This window comes from Coturnix japonica, chromosome 5 (genome assembly GCF_001577835.2).
Source record: "Coturnix japonica isolate 7356 chromosome 5, Coturnix japonica 2.1, whole genome shotgun sequence".
In the NCBI taxonomy this organism is placed as follows: domain Eukaryota; kingdom Metazoa; phylum Chordata; class Aves; order Galliformes; family Phasianidae; genus Coturnix; species Coturnix japonica.
Window position 1 is genome coordinate 4,202,612 of NC_029520.1, and position 23,336 is coordinate 4,225,947.

Below are 23,336 nucleotides of genomic sequence, written 5' to 3' on the forward strand. Positions count from 1 at the left end.
TTTGTAAAATAGGTACAAAGGAGTAATTAAAATGAATTCTAAAGTATTTGGGTCTTTTCTGAGTTGATGATTGTTGCATTATGGAATTGCAACAACATTAAAACAGTTTCAATGGTATTGGAGTGCTTTAGCCTTTTCTTTACTTGTCGTGTCAATTTATTGCCTCCCGTGTCATTTATTTAGAGGACTTTTTTTTATTCATACGTACAAACTTATTTGAATGGCTTTCTGTGGATGCTTGGATCTTTTAACATCTTTTCTTCCAGAGAGAACTGACTATTTCTGTGAGTCACGTGTTCAGGGAGGGTGTGGGATGGATGCTGAGTTCTGGAATGGATGGGAAAATGTGTTAGTACAACTCATGAGCTTCTAGAGACCCCAGCAAAGTTGGGATTATTTACTTATGTAAAACAGCAGCATTTGTGTTCCCTCTGAGTGCACTGAGCGTGTGAACAGAGCCATGTGCTGCAAAATCCACTCTAATGTGGCTATTTTTTTAGTTTCCTGTAACTGATATATATATAGTTTTTATTTTTTACCAATACACATACTTTTTATGGGCATCTTTTAGCTGCACATTTCTCTTGTGTCAAGTCTTCTACCTGCTACACTGTAGTGGTGGGGTCCTGGGTTTCCTAGATTAAAAACTGAGGTATTTATTCTGTTTCACATGAAGATTGGTAATCGGCGATGAGTGGCAAAACTGCATGGTATAGGTGTCCTGTCTTATTTCACATTAAATTACATATCCGAGTGTATCCTGGCAGTACATTTTTGAAGCTTCTGAAATCAAATTGGGGTTATGGGAATGTAACAAAGTTGTACGTTACAGTTTATAGCCAGATGTAGTAGTGCAACCTAAATGATGGATGTACCTAATGAAATACCCTTGAACTTGCACTATTTTGTTTCTAGTCGTCTGTGCTTAGTGGGGTGTCGGTGACTGGACATATTTGGGAGATTATGAATGCACTAACACATCCAGATGTGGATTTCTCCTTTTAGGGCCCTACATCTTTATCTGTTAGCCTCTTGTACCCTGCATAATTTGCTACGGAGTTTAGCCTTTAGAATCTTAACTTAGTTTGAGGATTACATGAAACTTTACCTGATTTCTGTGGGATTTAAGACTAAGAGGTGAATAAGACCACCTCAGAAAGTCCATGCTACATTGTAAATCTTTCATCAGAAAGTACTGTTACCAGTATGAGGTTTCTTCTCTGAGTCATTGTCTTGAACCACAATCTGAGACTGAAGGGCAGACATTACCATTAGTCATTCTAACTAATTTATAATCAGTACTGTGTTCAGATACAAATGGTGACAAGGCTTAAGTGGTCCAGGATATAATTCTTAAGTGCTCCTTCAAGGAATGAAGATAAGCTTCTATCCAGCTCATGTGTTAACCACATAAAACAAGGTAAACTTGAGCAAGAGGCAGTTGGCATTAAGATCACTGCCTCATGCTTGTGTGCATGTGTATCTGTCTACAACTACACTCAAAATATAAGAAAAATAGAATATATTATTCTGTTACAAAGGAAAAAAAATGGATGAAAGTGACCGGCGGAGTTTTGGTAAAGGTTGCACTTGGAAAGGGCTCAGTCTGAAAGAAATGGAAGAAGTTACTGTTCAGAAACTTAACTAATGAGGAGATTTTTGTTGAACTCCAGTTAAAACTTCAGTTTTCAACTGTAGTGGTTCTAGTAACTTCTCTCAGAACTCAGAGTTACTGATGTAACTGATAAGCAACATGCTTATAGCTGCCTTTCTCCATATATCCAACCATTTATAGCTTTAAGATGAAATAACTTCCTATTTCCAAATTCTTCTCTTCAAGGGGGAGGGGAATCCCATAATTGTGCGCTGTTTTCAGCGTTAAAGCTGTGTATGTCCAGTACTGTTGAAGTAAATATAGAACAATGTATTTTCTCAAGCATTCTTTTAATGGTGTGAATGTAAATTAAACTTTGTAAGTTCGCTGGAGATAGCTGGAGAAATTATCTGGATGCTTCTTTAATTGCAGCTTTAAAATATACAGGGAGTGTTCTTCCCCAGAGCTGTATTTCCTTGGGAATCTTAGTTTTCTGCTGTCAAGTTTCCCTTGAATACGTATTCTCTTTGCAGCCTTGAGCTGGGAAAGTTGGCTTGTGATACATCTTTGTTTAGCATTGCTTTTAATTGGCTTTTACTGTCGTGGCTATTTAAATCTGGAAATCGCTAAATCTTCAGTTATCTGTGAGCTACATCTTTCCTGGTGTCAAAACAAACGTATCGCTTTCCTCTTGAACATGATAACTTAGTTCCTCTTTGCGTCACAGAGAAAAGGAGAGAGGAAAGTGGGAGCTGTTTCCCAGCGTGTTGTCTTTAACTGGAGAGTTTTGTCCACCGAACTACCTAAGCCTGAGATAAATACCATTACATAGTGATGTTCTATTACTGGGTGCTAGGTGAAGGTTATGATTGTGGCCTTGTGGGGAAAAAAAAATGGAGCCCTTTAGCATATTTTCTCTACAAAATTTTTAGAAATCTCTAAATTTCCCTTTTAGCCTGTCTTGAGGAATGTGATCTTTTTAGTTGCTCCCAACCCTTTGGGTAGAAATTGCTGTTTGTAAGCCACGTGAACAAAACCTTGCCTTGCATATGCTAGTTTATTATGTGATACTAAACTTCTAAGTGCAGACCTTACTGCTGTGGTTACTTCTTTTTATGACAGTGTTTGTTACTTGCTGTCTTCTTTCTTTTTCCATGTGGCTTGGTTTCCTAGTGAAACGGGTTGTAAAGCAGTACTCAGCACTTAGTATATCATCTGAATTATTGCCATCGATGTACACAGACCTTGCTGAAGTAACTGAATACTTTGTGTTTCCATTTGATATGGCAAGCTCTGACTTAAGTACTCTGTTCTCTCTTATGTCTGTTTGGCAGACAGTCAGACTTGGAGATGAACTGGGGAAGGTGTGCTTTGACAGTTTGCTCATAGAAGCTATGATATTATCAGTTCAAGTTGGTCAAAAAGAAATTTTGGTTCTGAGACTATTTCTTATCACTTCTGTGTCCTGCATCTGCTTATTTAAATATCAGAAATAGGAGAGCTGGATAAAAAGTCTGCCAGCCCACAGTGTTTAGAGGTCATAGCCTGTAACACTTGTGAGAATAGTTTGTTTTAGTGGATTAAACCAAGTAGTCTATTTTTATACACTTTGGCAAGTAAAAGTAGTTAGCCTGCTACTGTATTTAGCATCTCCTACAATGGAGGAATTAGAGCAGTGATGTTACTCTTGATACTCAGGCTGTTTTCTCTAGTTGCTCAAAGCACATTTTTCTCTTGATACCTTTCCATAAAAACCTAATTACAGAAAACTTGAATCAATTCACATCTCAGTGCCTCTTTCACGGTTTTAACAAGGGTCACATAAGTCTCCCATATGTGCTGTAATGTTAAACTTATAGCTCCCATGATCTGGATGCTAGCCTGCTCTGCTGATTTGCTCTGACTTCCTGGGTAAGTTATTTAACTGGTTTTACCATGATTAAAACAGCAATATCTACCTACCTCACAGGGTTGTTGTGAGGCTTATTATACACGATTAAAGTGCTTTTGGCATCTGGCTAAAAGGTGCTGCACAAATGTAAATAATAACAATAAATTCTGTTATAAATACACCCTATGATTCTGTAGGCCCAGCTGTCTATTGCTGTTTCTTCTGTCTCTTTGACTGTTTGACCCATCTTTTAGATGCAGAAAGATCTGATAATGCCTTTCGCTTTCACTTCACTGGTGCTGTAGGTATTTCAGTAGTTTCTCAACAAGCATTTGACACTGTTGTCTTTTTTACCTCGAGTTTTCCTTGTGAAATCACAGATCTTTTCAAAGCACACTTATTAAACCATGTTCACATACTTGCAATGCTTTCTATGAATTTTTAGTTCCTGTCAGGTTACGGGGAAACTTTAATCTGTAATTGTCCTGAACGCTTCAGACCAGTTCACACCACACTTTCTTACCTTTTCTGTTGTTGAACATACCTTATGATATCTTGGTCACTTTGAACTGTGGTTAGTAGATGTCGAAAGGTTGCTATAATTAAAGATTTAAAAAATCAGAAGCACAAAACAGTTCTGACAAATATCCCCCACCCCCAACTAGAACCAATAAATACAACGCTAGTAGCATGCATGTCAAGTGTTTGGCTGTTGGTATGTACTTTTTGTTCTGCACTTTTTTTTTTCTTCCAAATAAGACTCCTGTGTTACTGCATGTTCTAAAGAAATGAAACTAGATTTATTTGTTCAGATAACTTCTATCTGATATGAACACTTGGAATTTTAGATGAGTAAGAAAACAAGATGCTGTATGATGGTTCAGACGGTGGGACCAAGGCTTAGGGTTGATTTGTTTTGCATTTCATCATATGCAATACATCAGTATCTTTAATTCGTGTAATTCGCACTGGTGTGGATACTAGTCAGAATGTATCATTTAACGTACTTGTATATGAAAAATGTAAATAAAACCATTTAGAAAAATGATTGTTTTCGTTTAAAATGTTTGTGTTTCTTCAAAGCTTTTTCTTCCCCCATTTTGCTTTAATTTGTTTCCAAGTTCAGAAAAAAATGTTGTTACTTATGCGTATCAATATACTTCTCCTTGGGGATAAATGGGAACTGACCTCTGTCAGGATGAAGTTGGAGCGATCAGAAGTCAAAGTAAAATAGATTTCTTGGCTGAGGTTTTTTAGTGGTACTTGAAATTGAAAGGATTGTATATATCCCTAGCCAATCTTAGTGAACTTCTTAATGGAAGATATACGCATTATAAGCCGTGCCACCCCCTTCCAGCTCTCTGCCTCCACTATTTTACTACGTTTCTTATCGTAAACTTCCAATTCTGAGGAACTGTTGTACAGGTGCTCTGTGCAAACATCCATATTGCACGTTCTTGACTACTTCAGTCTGAGACTTTTTTACAACTGTATTTATGATCTTTTCTTATCCGTGTGTGGACTTGTTCCATTCCTGTTAATAAATGTTGTTCTGTCTGTGTGATTATTGTAGACTCGTACTAGAAATCACATGCAGCTTCTTTTCTGTCTTTTCTATTCAAAATGTAATTACAGGCACGTATACCTTGCTTAGTTGCCGTGGTCCTACAAGTTATGTAAGTAATGTCAAAGCTACACACATAGCTGATATCTGTAGTTTCAGATGACATGTGGTCCAGTAGTAGGGAGTTTTTTATTTACAATATTTCTGTATTTGAACACGAAAATAACATAATGGGGGAAGTGTTAGGAGTTTTAATATCTGAGGAGGGAGCGATACCTGATGAAGAGATGACTATGAACCCTCTGCTATACGTAGTGTGTTGCTGTTCTCACGTGAATAAACATGGACTGCTTCCTGTTCTGTCGTATTCTTTCAAGTTGGGGTGATGGAAACATCTTTATCAGCAATACTAGTTATATAAAAACACTTTTTCACAACACTTTTGAAATCTCACTTTTAAATGCAATGAAGACGGTGAAAACTTTTCTTATTGTGTGCCTTCTTTCTTTTTGAGGTCGTGCTTATTCTTCCACTCATGTTTTTGGGCTGCGGGGGCAGTGTGCATGTCAGGTCAGGCACAAACTTTGGCTGTTTTCTTACGTCAACCCAAAAGAACCTACAGTAAATACGGAGCTTTCCTATGGACCGTGTTAGCTACAGATGGGTTATTTTCATCTTAATTGATGAAGGAAGCGTCATTTGAAGTAGTCTATCATAATTCTGCTTTCCTTCCTGCAGCTCTTCCAGCAGTCAGCTGGCTGAGTTACCTGTCGGTCTGTCTTTGGATTTTGAGAAGCCCAATGGCTGTGAGAACACTCTCTGTAAAACCTTATCTCATAATGGTGTGGCCTAAGATAGTGCTTGTCTTTTATTTGTTTCAGAATGTCTTTGCAGGCTGTGAAAAGGCTTTGAGTCACTGCCGCAATGAAATGTAGTGGCTTCTCATAACTGTCAACTTCTGTGAAGGCAAGTCATTAATTGCCACGTTCCTGTGTGCTCTTAGTACATGTTCTTGGAGCGTGCGTTGTTTTTTCTCCTTAAGCTCTTGAAGTGATTAGAATCTGATTCACATTGAGGTTTAATTGTCATTTTGTAATAACAGATGTTATTACAATGGGAATGTTTGCAGAGATCATTGGAACTGTGCTGTTGGAAATATCTCAGTCTGAGGGTGGGCGTTTTGATTAGAAAGATGTTCTTATTTAGTTTGTGGACAGTTCTTAATAATACTGATAGATCAGTCTTAGTGCATTTAGATACGAGACTGACCAAAAGGGCCCACTTCTAACCCAAAGTGTGAGCACTGTACTGGGCTTTAGGTCTGTTCTCTTGGAAGTACACTGCAGTAAGTCCTCTGACCCACACGCTAATACTAGTTTTCACACATTCTGGTGAGTACGTTACTGCTCACAGAATAAGAAATGGGCTGTAGTAGATCCCATAACCAAAGGCTTTGCAGCCAGGCTGAAAACCTTCACAGCTGAAACATGCTCAGCTTTCACCAAAGGGAGGAAAGCTAGAGTTGATGGGGGATTGTGCTGATTTTAAGCTTTCACCCTTGCTGTGCTTCAGCGGGGCACTTATGGAGCTTATGGGTATATCTAATTTGTATAGGCTTTAACATGATGAATTAATTCAAACTTTCCTCTGAATCAGCTGATTTTATAAGTTCAGTTGTGTGGTGATGGATCAGCCATCTTACCTTGTTTGGTTTTTATAATATGACTTCATAAGATTTAGTAATGGGGACAGTTTGCTCTCTTCATATCCCCTATGGTTTGCATTAGCTTGTGAAACAGAAAACAAGAAATAAGCGTGAAACCAGAAAGGAACTGGTACATGCTTTAAAGTCTGTTGGATCTGTTACTTAAAAATAAAAAGTTGAATATACTTAGTCAGTGTTTTATATGTTATGCAACTCCAGACATGGAGTGTGACCGCATGACTTGGTGCGCTATGGAAATGAGTGGGAAAAATTGAGCTGCTTTTTCTGCTTTACTTTTTTGGTCTTGAAATTGCAGCTGAGCGTTATCCTTCCTCTTCCTCTCCCTGTTTATCAAAAGAACGTTTTGCTGTGCTTTTAGTGAGGAGAGTTAGAAGCGTATTTGCTCTAACAATTGTGACCTCTATCACTTATTGCAATAGGAAGTGTCACACAGTGTGCCCTTACAGCACACCCTGCAGGTGACAAGGAAGTCCCAAGAATCCTTATGAAGAAGCTGTCATTGGACAATTGAGGTTTAATTGGAATTCAAGAAGCACACTTCTGTTTCCAATGGGTCAGAAGCCGGGGGGAGGGGAGGGAAGACTGCACTGAAATTGAATAATATATTAGTAATATTTTAATTCCCAAACTAATCCGTGACAAACCTACCTACATCCTCCATATTGCAGAAGTCTAGTGCTCTTAACAGCATTTAATTATGCTCCTGCATCTGCGTGGCTGCTGGGGAGACTAATCGTGTTGTATTTGGAATTGGTGCGCAGTTAGCAGCCTGTGCTATGCAGTGTGTGGTACAAATGGTTCAGGATTCAGGTTAACCTTTCTTGAGCAAATTATATACAAAGTAATGGAAAGAAAGTACAATTTGTACGACAGAATGTCAAGTTTCAAATGGACTGTTCTTATACTGGCATGAATCTTCACAAGTACAAATACGTGCCAGTCTTACTAGCTGCTCTTTTGTTATATAAGTGCCCTGTACTTTGGTTCCCAACAGGCAACTTTTTGTTCTCTAGTTAACTGAAAGAATGCATGGATGCAAACCAACACATTTTAAAGTGTGTCCCTGGTCCCTTCCGAAACAAGGAAAGGCATTGAGGTCCTGGTAAGTGTTGGTTATTGCCACCGCCTGGCTGGTGTTCCTCAGGGAAATACTATGAAATGCTATTAGTGTGTTTAAACACTGAAATGCAGCACAAGAATACATGAGATGGGCAGTATGAGTAGTTGTTTGAAGTCTTAGAGTATCCCACTGTGTTTGCCCTTGGTAGAATTCCAATGGTGGCAAACGAGAGCAAGAAACCGATTGTAGCGTTGGCTGAGGAAGGTTGAAATTCTTTTTCTCCAACGTTTAGCTATAACTAAATGCTGTTTTATGCTTTGCATTTCTTGTAAATCTGACAGGGTTAGTGTTATAAAATGATACCACGTTTTTTCTGTGTTAGAAGCAGCTGTTAAGAAGGAAGTAGTGTGGGACAGTAAAGTTGATGGGCAGTTTAATTGAGCAGAAGTATTTATTGCACTAAGAGCAGATGGAGGTAAGTTTCTTTTCTCTTAGTTTTGATGTTCCTTAAGTTCATTTTCCCACCAGGAAGGTACTGTGATGTTATTGCTCATTTTGCAGGAGTTGTAGAAATCCAATCAGTCTGCAGGGTTGTTTGCTGCCTAAATCCTGTTTTTTTTTTAAGCTATGCAAGTAGTTTTCTGCTACAATCTATACTCACAGCGAGTTTTCTGCTCAAGTGTCAGCTGATCCACAGACATCCATGATATATACACTAAAAATAATTGCAAGTGCCATCTTCTGTGACACTAAGGTTTGAGTGAGAGGAAATTCACCTCCTTCTCTTAGAACTATGCCTGCATTTGAGCTCTGCCTTCTCAGTTTGGATAGTTTACCTTATGTTTTTGTTGAGGTGCCCTGTATTTTACTTAGTCAAATATCTTCTGCCAGTGATAAGGGTGATTGCTTAAGCTACCGTGTTCATTACATGTCACCTCTACAGATGCTGGTACTTTGGTGTTTCTGTGGCTCTGTATGCTTAGGTGAGATCAGATGCCATTCCTGCCATCTCAGTTTAAACCAGCCAAATAAAACAAAGGAGAACCTACCATGGTTTCATTTAAGCATCTGTAAATTAGATGCAAGAAGTCAACTGACATTTTATACTATTTTTTTAATTCAGTGCTTGAAACTGGCAGATATTTTGTATTCTTTAATGCAAATCCAACCTGAAAGCATTTTCTATCAAGTCTTTATCAATATAGCAATGCATCTGTCTGCTCAGTTTGAGGGGTAGGAATATCGAACTGACTGTGTTTCTGCTGTCTTAAACAGCAGCTTAGTAGAGTATGTCCACTAATGTATGGCCACCCCTTGGTGCCAGGGTGGAGAAGTAACCTCATTTTTCATTGTGGGAAAACAACAAAAAGTAGAGGATTAATACCTAACATTTCATTACTGATATGAAACTTCAGAGGGCTGTCTGGCCCACTTGTATTTCTTTGTTCTGTACTGGTGTACATAAAAGTAGCACCTCCTTTGCTGATCAGTAAGCAGGTTTTTTGTTCTAGCCTAGGAGTCAAGATTAACCTTTCTTTGATTAGTCAAGGCATTTATCCGTGCAAATATTCCTTTCAGTTCTACTGGATCAAGACATACTGAAGAGTTCTGTGAGCTGAATAATGTAGTTTCTGTGTGTAGGGCTTCTGCTGTAGGTAGCCTTACATTCAGAAGCTGAGTTGTTGGCTTGCAGTCAGCTCATTCTAATAAGTCCTTCGGCTTCCCTCAGCAAAGATTTTGTGTCAGCTGATTATGTAAGTCTTTTAAGTGGATTCTCTGTAAAAACATGCATTAATGCTTGTGCCTATTTGTATCTATTTTGATTCATGCCGTTCTTGTCTATGGGCAAACTACAGATTACACCATTTAAACTTACCATCAAGTTTGGATTTGAAATACCTTAGAAGGTGTTTCATTCTATTCTTGTGTGGGCAGCACGTTTAGCTTGAATATATGTCACCAGCGTCTGGTATTTGTTCTCTGTGATCAGTGGAAGCTGTGATGTCAGTTGTATTTTATCTGTCTGTTTTGCCAGACTGTGTGGGCCACAAGTGTCTGTCCTGCTTTTATAATGGGCTTTCGCACCTCATCTTCCTTATGAAATAAACTGTATGTGCACCTACCTGGCTGTGGGTTGAATGTCTGTTAGAACACGATGTTTTCATTTGACTGAAGCTGGAAGTCAGAGCAGCCCTTCTCTGCTAATCCAGTGCTGATGAATATCAAGTAGGAGCGGGGCAATGAATCTGTAAAGACAGTTATACAATTGGCTTAAATAGGCTTTAATCTTACAACAGCTGCATGGACCGTTTTTAAGAACACCTTAGTTGAGGTGTAAGGAGGGAGGGAGAAGGGGAACCACATGAAAAGCTTTCATAGCACTGAGTTTAAGTGGAGGGAGAGCATGAATACACTAGAAAGGCGTTGTCTGTGTGCTAAGCATTATGATCATTAATTGACTTCAAATAGAGACATTCCCTTTTTGAACACTATATGTCACTTTTCATAACAGTGTGTATTCTCAGAAAGGAGAAAGTGGAGAAATTCCTTCTGTTTGTCTAAGATGTACAACGGATTTTGATCAAGGCAGCTGCCTGCGTTAGTTAATGCAGTGCTTTACTTGTGTGTGATCTCTATTTTCCAATATTAACTTGATCATGTGGTCTGTGGGCCAAATATGTTGGTTTTATGCTTACTATGTAATTCAACTTTATAACTTCAATGATCCAGCCAATAGATAAGGCACTGGGTCTTTATCTCGGGACGTTTTGTCATTGAGCCCTATCAATTTGTAGAATGCAACCTAGGTGAAAAAAAAGCACTGCTGCTCCATGAGGAGCTGAATGCATTATAAGGAGACTGATAGATCTGTTCATGTTAACCTTCTGAGAATGAAAGTGGCCTAGAGTAAAATACAGACCAAACTAGGAAAGAACACTGCATTGGCTCACATTATGTTGATTAGAAGCATCAGGTTAGCTGCTGTTACTGAAACACATAAGGCAAGTCCTTGTTTTCTCGAGTGTTGCTGAGCAGACAGTATGAAACTCATGCAGGTACGAGGTCGTGGCTCTGCTAGTTAAGCTGTGTATGTCAGTTGGCTTCTGGAGTTTTATGGGCAGGTTTTAGAACATGGAGAGCAATGTGGATGATACTCAGTGACTTCACCTGACTGTAATGGGTAGGATTGCAGAATGACCATATGAAGCTGTTAAATGCAAAAGATGATAAGGAGAAGGGGGGGAAATGGGCTGAGCAAGAAGGAATTATGAATCAGTGTTTCTCTTAGAAATCTTAAATAGAAGTAACTGTAGTGATAACGTAGGCCTGTCTTTCTCTTGGTCAGGATTTCATTTGCAGCTCCTAAATTATGGCATGACTGCAAACAGTGCAGTTAAGAACATGAGTTGAGTTTAGTATTGAAGCACGAATGGAAATCTGAAAGTACGTCCAGGGCCTGAAGGAATGAGAATTGTTTCAAAGGGCACTAAAAACACAAAGAATTAAATTGGAAGGACAGCTGTAGAACGAAGTAGGTGTGAAGGAAGAGAAAAAATGCTTGAGAAGTTGCTTCTTCATTTTCCTAATCCAGACTGAGAAAAGAGAAACGTGTGTGACATCAGAAATGAGGTGCTGAGTTAATGGGTGTCTGTAATTGAGAACTGCTCACCTACTAAAAAATCATCTAACGCAGTTATGCACAGAATTGTGTTTTAAGGCTGGTTGTGATGACATATCCTTTCTGTGCAGCCTCTGGCTGGGATTTTGGCAGTGGTGCCCAATAGTTTGTTTTCCAAACGATTAATATGAGCAGAGTCCTCACTGCAGAACTAAGAGGCCATTATTTTTTGTAAGGAACTAGAGGTAAGTCGTAGTCCTAAAGGTCCGTCTGTGTGTGAAATTCAAACTAAGGTGTAAACTAAGGTGGACAATGTGTTTAGAGATACTCAGAAGCCTCTGGATGTGGTCATGGGCAACCTGCATGGGGTGTCCCTGCTGAGCAGGGCAGGAGGACCAGGTGATCTCCAGAGCTCCCTCCTAACCACAGCCAGTCTGTGATTCTGCAACGTCTGTTTTCAGTTCCCAGATTTGGAAGTAGCTGGGTTTCTTGTCTTTGACTGTAAATATAATAGAAGTATAGAAACTGCAAGTTCAGCTGGAGACCAGCAGCAAGGGGACATTGCGTCTTCTGCTTGAGAATATCAATATTTGCTTCAGAGAATAGGCGCTGGAAAAGGGCGGGGATTTGAAATACAGAAATAGCCCAAGGTCTGTAGAAAATGAGTGCTGTGGCAGAAGCTGTGCTGGCCCATAAGGACCACATGCTACTCTTCATTTCTTAGGAGCTTGGTGAAAGCCATGAAGCATTAAGAAGGTTAAATAAAACCAGCAAACGTGTTTAGTCTTGTGTGATGTGTTGTTAGGTGGCTGCAAATGGTCTTAAGTCTCCAGATGACCAAAGCATCCTGCTTTCCTCAGCTTTACATGGTGCATACACCTTCGTAAGTCTCAAAATATTGAAGCATGATGTCATTTACGGATGGAATTTTCCCCTTGAAATTTTATGAAGTACTTAGTTGGGAAGTACGGAGTGCATTCGGAAATGAGTAACAAATATCTAACACTGGCTTGAAGTCCAAGGCGGGGGGAATAGCTTTTCATATATCAGGTAACCCATGTGGAAAATGCTTTGTTCTTTGACTCACACACAAGTAGAGAACACTGAATGTTTTGTTGCAAAACATTTCCAAGGTCTTGAGGTGTCAGTTCTGTGGATGCTGGCGTGATCTGGTTGGCAGGTTTTCCTTCTGCTCCATCTCGTGGTGCTCGGTGATGGTGCTGCCACGTGCTAATGAAATGCTTTGGCAAACAATGGAGTGGGGTTGCTCTGTGCTTATCTGGTGCCTTAAAGTTGCTGAGGTCAGTCCAAAGTGTGGTGCTGTTCTCACAAGAAGCTGTGAGAAGGCAGAAATGAGACGTGTGCCTGTGTGTGGATGCCCATTAACTCACCTCCTGACTTCAAGTCATGCTATTGCAGAGCAATGTAGTCTGTCACTGCTATAATCAGCTACCGCAAAGCCAAATAGCTTGCAGAAAAAGTGTGTGAGACCTGTGTGAGGTAATGAGGTTTAAATCCCTGCGAGCTGGGCCTTGGTGAAATCATTCAAACCCAGACAAGATGCTGCTCTGGTTTGAAAGTGCTGCTGGCACGAGGTCAGCAAGAATCTCTTCAATTCCCTCTTTTTTAGTTGATCTTGTTCAAGAGTGAGAGATGTGGGGAACTGGTGCTGAGGGGTCTGGGGATCCAGGGCTCCAGCAAGAGAGCAGAGAAGCTGAGGAGGCATCAGCCCAGGCAGGATCTGTGTTGTGCTGTGCTGCAGATATTGGCTGTAGGCCTCCTGTTGTCCATGTTTCCTAAAGCTCCCATTACAATTCCTCTTATGTTTTACAATGCAAATCATATCGCAGTAGCTTAATCCTATGGTGCAGGAGAATGGGAGGCTGCCAGAGGCCACTGTCTTCCTGCTGCCCACCAGAGTAAGCAAGGGGCAATGGAATATAAAGGGCATTTTGGTGTTTAAAGATATGCAGTGCAACATAGGAAGTCCTCATTTTGTGAAGGGATCTTTCTTTCAAAGCAGATTAAGTGTCTTTTATAGGCTGTGTGGATTTTCTTGTTTCCTTAGAGTGTGCACAGAGTGCCCATTGGCAAAACTGGATCTAATACAGGCACATGGAGAGCTGTGTGTGGGTGTGCTCCCCATGTGTCTCACACTTCCCTGTGTCCTGTGTGCAGTGAAGTCTGCTCCTTAGGGGCTGTCTTGGCCTGTGCCCTGTTTGGTATCATCTGCCTTAGTGCTAAGATGTGAGGGCTTTGGTTCACTTGGAGAAATAAGCATTCAAATATAAAATGAGTTAAGCTCTTACTTCAAGTAAATATGGTATTTTAATGGGCCTTTACTAAATCTCATTCTGGAGGCTTTGGTACCTAAGTCAGTATGTGCACTTCAGACAACAAAGTCCCCCAAAATAAGGGGTTGCATCTGAGTGTCCACAGCTGGGCACAGGAAAGCAGCTTTGCCTACTCACACCTGGATTTTGGCCCTAATGGATGTCAAACATTAAATACAAGAACGTTCTGAAAAAGCCAAGCTAGGTACCTATTTTTTATGTACTTAATTGTGTTTTTGCAATATAATGTAACGGTAGAAATTAATTAGTTTTGACAGCCAAACTGGAATGCTTAGTACTGTATGCAGAATATATTCCTGCCGTTCTGAAATAGTTTCTAAGTGATTTGTTTTTTTCTGCTTCCCTGTAGATTAAAGCAAAAAATTATGACAAAGTGGAAAAGGTGAGTCCTGTTCATATACACCATATAACTATAGCAAGAACAAATGGGTTCCGATTCGGCTAACGCAGATTGAAAAGGAGGAGAGCTGCCATTGAATGTGCTGTTGCCTAATACAGATAAGAAGTATCAGTAGCATAGACTTTGTTGTAAGCAAACTAATTAGTAAGTTAGCAGAGGAATCTCTGCTTAATTCTCTCCAGTTTCTTTGCGTAGCATAAAGGTGCTTTTGTCAAAGGACGAGTAGTTTGCCGTATTGTTTAATACAGATTTCAATTATAAAAGGAAAGGCTTTATTTCATAGTGCATAGTGTTAAAAGTAGAAGCTTAATATTTTTTGGAATCCTGATCACGTCTTCTTGATGTATTGAACAGTTATTTCAGCGATGCCTTATGAAGGTTTTACACATTGATTTATGGAAATGTTACCTTTCCTATGTACGTGAAACCAAGGGGAAGCTGCCTAGTTACAAGTAAGTTGACAGCGTTGCTCTGAATTATTCGTGTTATATGAATCTTCACTTAATTTTGAATGAGGGGGGTGGGGGAAGCCTGTGTGTGCCAAACCTGCCGGGAGACTTGGTGGTAGAGTGGGGTTTGTGGGTAATGATGGATAATCTGCATTTTGGAAACACCTTCTTTAAAGTGTCTTGAATTGAGATTGCTGAGTGAAATTACTTCTCGGTATGGGTCTGGGGGGAGAGGTGGGACAGCAGCTGGGGCAGCCGTGCATCCCCCTGCACCTAAGATTGGTGCTTGGGCTAACCTGAAATACGCCTCTTCCTCAGTCATGGTCTTCTCTGTGCTCCCCCTTCTTCTCTGCCCTGTTTAGGGTCTCCACAGCGTTGCACATTGCTTCCAGTTGAGGTGCTACGTTTGAATAGTAGAAATGAATAATTGATTAGAGTAAGCTTGGGAAGTAATGCTCTAATGAGCATTTAAAAAGAAATCAAGGTGTCAAAATCTGGGGGTCTGTTAATTTTCATCTCTTATTCTTTGCTCATTTATTATCCCCTGGACAGTCCAACACTATTCTTCCTGCTTGAGCTTTCAAGAAGTATCAGAACCTTTCAGCACTCTAGGAACTGTTTCTCTCCCAGCCCACCATAATCCCTACAATCGTGTATATTATATACAATAATCCTACAATCGTGATCCTACAATGGTCCAGATGCTCACTGACCCACTAATGAGAATAAATAGATTTTTTAACATTTAGAAGCCTGTTCTGAAATAATTTTAAACAAGTATTTTCCCCTTCCACCCCGGATCTATTTTCCCATTTAACTGTCCTTTAATTGTCCTGATAACATGGAAAATAATGATAACATAAAGTGATAACATGTGATGATAACACAAAGTGGGGAAATAACAAAAAATATTTGAGGAAAGGGAGCAAAATATAGTGGAAGAGTAAAAGCTATTTTCTAATTGGAATTTGGGCAGGGAAAAAATGCTCTGAACGCCTTCAATGTGGGGAAAACCGCTTTGATTTTGAGGTGGGTGGGAGATGTCATGGAAGATTCTGGCTGGGTTTCCACATGTGGAGCTACTCCTCATTGCCCTGGGTTTGATGTTGGTAGAGAAGTACAAGGTTTGGGAGTTATTGTGAGAGAAAAGGAAGCAATGAGTACAGTTGCCTTCTAGGAACCTGTAGGCAGCAGTTATCTTCTATCTTCACTTCCTTCTGCAGTTTGGAGGGGGAGGGTCTTGGAGACTGTTAATATGCTGCATTGCCACCAATAAATGCCAACAACTTTCTNTAAACAAAAATCCAAATGCAGAATTGAAAGATGTCCCCATGCAAAGTTTTGCTCTCACCTGGTGGGCGATGCTTTTCGTTCCTCAAGTTTTGCTTAGACTTTGTTGCACAAAAAAATGCAGAATAAAGAGTTGTTTAAAATACTGAAGAATTGGTCTTTGTGGTCTGTTCTTTTCCTCAGAGAAAAAATGGCTCAGGCATATGATTTTGCTCTGGATAAGATTGGCATGGAAATCATGTCATACCAGGTATGTTTCTTCTATGAAAACACATCTTATTTCTAAGTTGATATCAAGTACAGTTAACAACTGATTTCATTCTATGTGATATCTTTTTCTTGCATAGATCTGGGTGGATTACATCAATTTTTTGAAGGGCGTGTAAGTACCTTGAAAGATTTGTTTCTTCGTTGTTGTTGTTGTTGGTAAGTTAATATGTTGACATTCATACTGGCTATGGTCTGTTACAGCTGACATTAATCTCTCTCCCCGTTATTTAGAGAAGCTGTAGGATCTTATGCAGAAAACCAGAGGATAACAGCTGTCCGTAGGGTGTACCAGCGTGGATGTGTGAATCCAATGATTAACATAGAACAGCTCTGGAGAGATTATAACAAATACGAAGAGGTAATCAAAAGCTTAACACTTGTTTGTGACTTAAAAACATAATAATTTTATAATCAAGTACGGTGCCCAAAACTGGGCCAGCTAAATTAGGTGTAAGAGATGACAAGTACTCTGCAAAGAGGCATTTCTGTACCATAAGGGTGGTCAGACCATGGACACAGGTTTACTGTCGAGTGGCTGTGTGATAGTTTGGAGTTCCTCTGCAGTATTAAGTTGCACATTCTCAGGTACATACAAAATGCTCTTCACCATCCTTCACCTGAAGCCATTACAGCATTGACTCAGGTGAGCCTGCTGTCCCGCTGCCACCAGCAGTGTCCTCACTGTGCTCAGCTCAATGACCTGGAGGCTGCACCTCTGTAGTATTCATGAACACTTCTGGTAACGGCCTGTTAACCTGCCCTGGTCACACAGGTGGGGGTGCAGAATTGGGAGCAGATGCCTCTGTGCTCAGTGCTGCTGAGCAGGCACATTCCTACAGCACACACCCACGTCCCGTATTGCACCCGGTGCTGCTGATGCTGGCACACCACAGGTCAGCCACATACTGTAGAGGGAAGAAGGGGCTGTTTTTCCTTGTTTCTGACTACACCAGTGTCTGGTGACAGGAGGGCCACCATGCTCAGCTGGCAGGAGGCACCCATAGCCCTGAGCGTGTCCTGCAGCAGCCCAGTGCTACACTCACTGCAGCCACTTGGGAAGCACCAAGCGCTGTGCCCTTTATGCTGGAAGATCCCCATCCCACTGCCAATGGCCTCCCTATAAACCTTTGCCTCTACCCCTCCCATGCTGTAAATGAAAACTATTGCCAGTTGCTCCTACTGGTTCCATTGGTACACAGGGATGCTCTCAGAATGATGGCCATAGCCTGGCCTATGTTCCTTCTGTGTCTTCTTGGTGAGTTGAGGAGGGCAGGGCAGGGTGGCTCTGCAGGCAGTGCTGCTCATCTGAGAACTCTGAGGGGAAACCATCCCCTCAGCAACAGCCCAGTGAAAGATGGTGTGCAGCTCCTGGCTCCAAAGGTTACTGGGTGTTTGCCACAGCTAAGGCGTGCTTGAGTAAAGGCCCTTAACTTGCCCACAGGCTCAGCTGGTAGCAACCAGGTAGCAGCATCATGGGGCTGCATGGGGTGCTGCTGGGTTTATGTTCTATGGCTGTCCCAGATCTCTCAGCAGGAGGCCGGACGGTGCCTTTCCCTTGTTCCCACAGTGTGTTGGTACCCAGCTCAGATGCCTTTGGAACAGTACTCAAACTGTGTTTCTTCCTTATAATGCTGCCAAGCACTTCAGGAAAATTGACTCTGATCCAGCTCCGAGTGAAAGGACAGTTGCTTGTCCTGCTATCAGAGCTGCTCTGTTGGGGTAGGCACTCCTGGGACCCCATAGCCTGGCCCACATCCCCAGTGGTGTGAGCAGTGCTGTGGGGCAGCGCCATGCCCTCAGCAGGCAACAGTCTGGCTGGGCATCATGCTGGGCACTTGTGGGTCACGCAGAGGGATGGGTATGGCCGGCCAGTACTTCAGGAACAGGCAGGAGGCAGAGCAGTGAGCTTTGACTTGCTCAGGCTCCTATGCTGGTAAGATTAAAAATGTACCGAGATGTTTCAAGTCACCTGAATTTTAGTATTGAATTAATTCCCTTGCAAATAAGTTCTTGTCTTTGTGTGAAATGTTTATCAGGAGAAATCCAGCACCTTGTAAGGTGTAAGTTTGAGGGTAGCTTTCACCTTCCTGCTCACTTTTGCATCCTCCTTCAGGCTCTTTCTGTATGAAATAAGATTTGTCAATTCCACACTGAACTCCTATACACCCAACTCCTCTGTTTCACCCTCCTGCAGGGAATCAACATTCACTTAGCGAAGAAGATGATTGAAGACAGGAGTAGAGATTACATGAATGCAAGACGTGTAGCAAAGGTACAAACTTCAGATGACTTTTGTTTCCATTCCTCACGCTGCCATTACACCTGCTTCTTACTTGAGCAGAATACGCATGTTAAAGTACTAAGCTTGGCATGCTGAAATATTGATATCAGTTTCCCGGGATGAGTTTTTAATATGTTTAGTTCTGCTGTGTTCAAAGCATCAATTCTGTTCCAGGAATACGAGACGGTCATGAAGGGGCTGGATCGCAATGCCCCCTCTGTGCCCCCCCAGAACACCCCGCAGGAGGCTCAGCAGGTGGACATGTGGAAGAAGTACATCCAGTGGGAGAAGAGCAATCCTCTACGTACGGAGGATCAAACTCTCATCACAAAAAGAGGTAATCAGGTACTGCTGGAGGAGGCAGAGGGTTCTGTTTCTTAGCTCCATTGATGGTCTGCAGCGTAAATGACGATGTTTTAGTGTTTGGGGATTGTGGCATAGCAGAAGTTGGGCACGTTATTTCTTTCTTGTATGGTGTGAATTTATTTATTTCTAGTCCTTGCTTAAGACAAGCTGAAAGCAACGTGTAGATTGGGGGTACAGTGCCATGGCCGTGTGCCACCAAACTCCAGAGGTCACAAAGTGGTGGTAGATCACAGCCTGACCTTACGGCTGGTGTTCCTGAATGAGTTCTGCTTCCTCCTCTGAGGAGGTGGGTTGTAGCTGCTGGTTGTGATTCACCAAGTTCCAATGATGTAAAAACTGCAATTGTGATCATTCCATTCAAAGCCCATTAGTATCAATAGTTTCTAATTTAATCACTATTCTGTATGTCATTGTGCAAGGTAGTGCTATTTCTGCAATAATTCACAAGGAATATCTCTTACATTTTTCCTCCTAGTTATGTTTGCCTATGAGCAATGCCTTTTGGTTCTGGGACACCACCCAGATATCTGGTATGAAGCTGCACAGTATCTTGAGCAATCTAGTAAGCTGCTAGCTGAAAAAGGGGTAAGGAGAATGCTGATAGCTTTTTATTTTTCCCTTGTTTAATTGCTTTAACACGGTGTATCGTTATTAATGTTTTCTCAATTGATATCCAAGGGGGGGGGGGGGGGGGGATGAAAAATCTCGAGCATCTGAAGTTTTGTTGCATTCTGTATTTTTAAATATGGAGCTATTTTAATGTAAAAACAACAAAACAACCCTGAATCTGGGTGATATGAATTACAATAACCTGCTGTGGAGTTGTCTGGTTTAAGGTTGGGGTTTGTTTCTGATTCCTTCCGTACCGGGGAGATGAGTGACTCCTTATGAGGGCGCTCAGTGGAACTTGTTGTGTAGAAGAGCTGATCCATGGGCGGGCTGCAGGCGTTGAACTATTGTCGTGTTTATTTTATAACAGGACATGAACAATGCTAAACTTTTCAGCGATGAGGCTGCTAATATTTATGAGAGAGCCATCAGCACTTTACTAAAGAAGAATATGCTTCTCTATTTTGCGTATGCAGATTATGAAGAGGTGAGCAAAGAGTGCAGTAGTGCCATAAAACCCACAGATATCTGTCTTCGATATGGTTGTATTCCTGAAACATACCAAATAGACAATCTGAGCATTTTACTTACTGATTCTTCTGACTTTCATCCAATGATTCTGAGACTAGGCAGGCGAAATGGGGAGAAAATAGTGTTAATTGTTTTGAAAGCGTAATGTCTTTCTGCTTCAATGTTAACTCTTCAGCTTCACAGCAGTTTGAAAAATGAACTGAGTAGTTTACATTTACCAGAGCATCAGTTTCTTCACTTACAAAATAGGATAAGAGACGTCCCATCGATCAGATGAGGACCAATGCATCCACAGTGGGGTGTATTCTGCCCACTTATTGTGCCTTGAGAGTCTTTGCAGGAAGAAATGGAGCATAACAGCAAACAAATCTTCAGCCTTAAAGAAAAAGGCTCCCTTGGCTTTCAGGGCAGCCTTGAGTATGGGCTCTTTTTCTTTACTTCATACTGATCTTTGCATCCCCACAGGTGGTTTGTAGCAGTGTTACTAAGCAGTCTGTATTTCCCTTTTATGTGCTTTTAGAGTCGAATGAAGTATGAGAAAGTGCACAGCATCTATAACCGGCTCTTGGCTATTGAAGACATCGATCCCACTCTGGTAAGATGATCTCCTGTATTGGGTTCTTCCACATTTGCATCTCCACCTGAGTACACCCACCACACTGACCTGAGTTCTTTGGGTCACAAGGAGAGCTGAGCAGGTGGAGTGCTGAGATGGCAAAACTGGATTAGAATTTCAGCTGCTTTGGTAACTTCAGGCTGTCACCCATCCAGACACACCAAGTCACGCACACTTTTATCCTCTGTGTCTTTTGGACAATCTCTTCAAATAAATTATGGAGGTGTCACGTTTTATAAGAAAGCTCCTAAGAATTGGTGCAGCTAAAATCTCCCTTTGCCTCCCCTGAACAGACTAAAAGCACGTCGCTTTCGTCTCTTGCCTTTCTTAGAGAAATATATTATTCTGTTTATAAATAAGCTTGCCAAGAAAATTGTAGTTCACCACGTAGCTATCAAGGTGTATTGCTGTGCATCTACCTTTGTTGTGCTGTAACAGCTTTGTTCCCAGCGCCAGCTGTGCTGGTACAGAGCAAATAGGCTGAGAGCTAACCTAACTGACTTAGTTTGTAATATAGATGTGACAAAGCAGAAATAAAAAGGTCTGAGGTCTAAAATTAAGCAGGTTGGTGCCAGAGGAAAGGTATCCATTTACTGACGTATTCTATTCATTAAGCAAAGATTACAAAGCTTTCCTTACATGTGTACTCTGAGAAGGCACAGAGCAGCCCCTCCCATTGGAGGAATGCAGTTATTTGTGATCTAATTGTGAGTGGAGCAAGAAATGCAAATGACGGGATTAACCCATGAAATTAGATAGGACATTCTTTACATTTTGATCAGGTGTAGCTATTTGCAGACAGCACAACCTGTGTCTTGGGTTCCATAATGAAGAATAAAAGGCTTCCATGGGCTTTTTGCCTGTTCTTTAGCCCTGTGGGTGTCTTTGCTTCTTGGAAAGTTGTTATTTCTACAGGAAATCCTCTTTCTCAGGAGGTACAAGCTTATGGGAATCGCGTTTATCTACTTCCCCTGCCTTGAGGAAAGTGTGTATGAATGTGTGTATGAACTGTTGTCACTCTGGGGGATTGGTCTGAGGTCTTTTCCATTTTTCAAATCAGTATATGGAAAATACTGCCTCGTTTTTAGCATAGCAACACAGAGACACAAGACAGTCCTGTTTGTTTCTTAGACAACCTGTTAGCTGTAATTTGTGAGTAAGGATTATTTCAGGTCCAGCCACAAACCGCATATCCTAGCACTCTTTGTTATCACTGCAGCTAGTGTTCATATGCTCCCTTCTAGGTTTATATCCAATACATGAAATTTGCAAGGCGAGCAGAAGGCATAAAATCTGGAAGAATGATATTTAAAAAGGCAAGAGAAGACACCCGGACCCGCCACCATGTCTACGTCACTGCAGCATTAATGGAGTATTACTGCAGTAAGGTAAGTATAGGTGCTCGGCTTGCTATTAAAGAAGCATGGGATAGCATGCGTCTCACTGAAGCTTGGAACTTTTTCTTTTTAACGTTTGCAGGATAAATCTGTGGCCTTTAAGATTTTTGAGCTGGGGCTGAAAAAATACGGAGACATTCCAGAATACGTACTGGCATATATCGACTACCTGTCTCACCTTAATGGTAAGCTTCACACACTGAGATGCACAAGGAAGCAGTAGGCTGTGTCCTCTGTGAGCTGAATGTAGGTAGATCTTTGTTCTTCTGCCACCTGTAAGCATAAAGACTGTTTTATTTCAAGTCAGAGTGACAGTAGTTATGTAAGAAGTTGTTGTAGGTCTCTGTGAATAAACGCAAGGCCTTTCTTCAGTTTTCCATCACTGCTCGTTGGGGACTGAGAATTTCTGGTCTAATAACTATGGAGGAATATACAACAGAGACACTGCCCTCATTTAAAAGGGGTGTAATGAACTGAAGGGCCCAAATAAGTTACTGAGATACGCTATATATCGTATCCACGTTTGGATTTTGTTCCAATTACTGACAAACAAATCAAGGTATCAGAATGTCAGTCTTCAATGCAGTATCCACACTGAAATGTGATGTGTTTTACTCAGAGTGATTTTTCTTTCTTTCTCTTTTTTTTTTTTTCCTTCTCTTTTTAAAGAGGACAACAACACAAGAGTTTTGTTTGAGCGTGTTTTGACTTCAGGGAGCCTCCCGCCTGAGAAATCAGGGTACGTCTGCCAAAGCTGCTTCACTGCACTGAATAAAGCACTTTCATGTACAAACAGCACAAAGTAACAAGGGAAAAAGAAAGACCAGCGGGACAAAATTAGCCACACATATTCCTTTTCTCCCTTAATGCCATCCAAATAGCAGCCGAGCTGATTTGTGCAGGTTCCCATCCCGCTTGCAGAGACATTCATTCATTTGTTGATTTTAAGACCTTGTAGATGTGGAATTGTTGAGGATAAAGTGCAAAATCCTGTAGCGTGGTGAGAACTCAGTAGTTTTAGTAGGTGGTGTGGCTTATGCCACATGTTGCTCACTGGTGCTTTGGACAGATGAGGATAGGGAGCTGAGGGTGTCCCTCAGAACCATTAGATTTAGAGTTTAAATCATCGTCTGTGCTGAAAATCCCTCATGTGACAGGGTCACAGTGCAATTCTGTTAGCAGAGGAGCAGTCTGTACCTCTGACACTGATAAAAGCATACCTCCATACCTCAGGTGCTGAAGGTGCTTCCTCTGTTAATCCTTTTCTTCGTCATACAATCACAGAATGGCCTGGGTTGAAAAGGACCATGATGATCATC

General features: G+C 41.2%; 1 protein-coding gene and 1 long non-coding RNA gene across 3 annotated transcripts in view; one reads left to right on the forward strand and one right to left on the reverse strand.

The window, feature by feature from the left end:
• CSTF3 (cleavage stimulation factor subunit 3) overlaps window positions 1–23,336 on the forward strand; it is a 35,221-nt gene that overhangs the window by 7,915 nt on the left and 3,970 nt on the right. The window contains exons 4-16 of the mRNA XM_015863475.2: window positions 14,158–14,190; window positions 14,563–14,660; window positions 16,131–16,197; window positions 16,295–16,329; window positions 16,449–16,575; window positions 18,412–18,489; window positions 18,673–18,835; window positions 19,340–19,449; window positions 19,844–19,960; window positions 20,525–20,599; window positions 21,865–22,008; window positions 22,100–22,202; window positions 22,687–22,756. Of these exons, the coding sequence (XP_015718961.1) occupies window positions 14,158–14,190; window positions 14,563–14,660; window positions 16,131–16,197; window positions 16,295–16,329; window positions 16,449–16,575; window positions 18,412–18,489; window positions 18,673–18,835; window positions 19,340–19,449; window positions 19,844–19,960; window positions 20,525–20,599; window positions 21,865–22,008; window positions 22,100–22,202; window positions 22,687–22,756 (1,220 nt within the window). The remainder of the gene's footprint in view (window positions 1–14,157; window positions 14,191–14,562; window positions 14,661–16,130; window positions 16,198–16,294; window positions 16,330–16,448; window positions 16,576–18,411; window positions 18,490–18,672; window positions 18,836–19,339; window positions 19,450–19,843; window positions 19,961–20,524; window positions 20,600–21,864; window positions 22,009–22,099; window positions 22,203–22,686; window positions 22,757–23,336) is intronic.
• Window positions 189–22,572, reverse strand: LOC107314343. Of its 2 annotated transcripts, XR_001555368.2 has the most exons (4): window positions 22,196–22,572; window positions 14,954–15,057; window positions 9,959–10,081; window positions 189–4,081 (listed from the first exon to the last, which is right to left on the reverse strand). It is a non-coding gene; the product is annotated as an uncharacterized LOC107314343 (long non-coding RNA). The 2 variants fall into 2 exon arrangements; XR_004307316.1 differs by lacking the exon at window positions 189–4,081 and having other exon boundaries at window positions 6,963–10,081.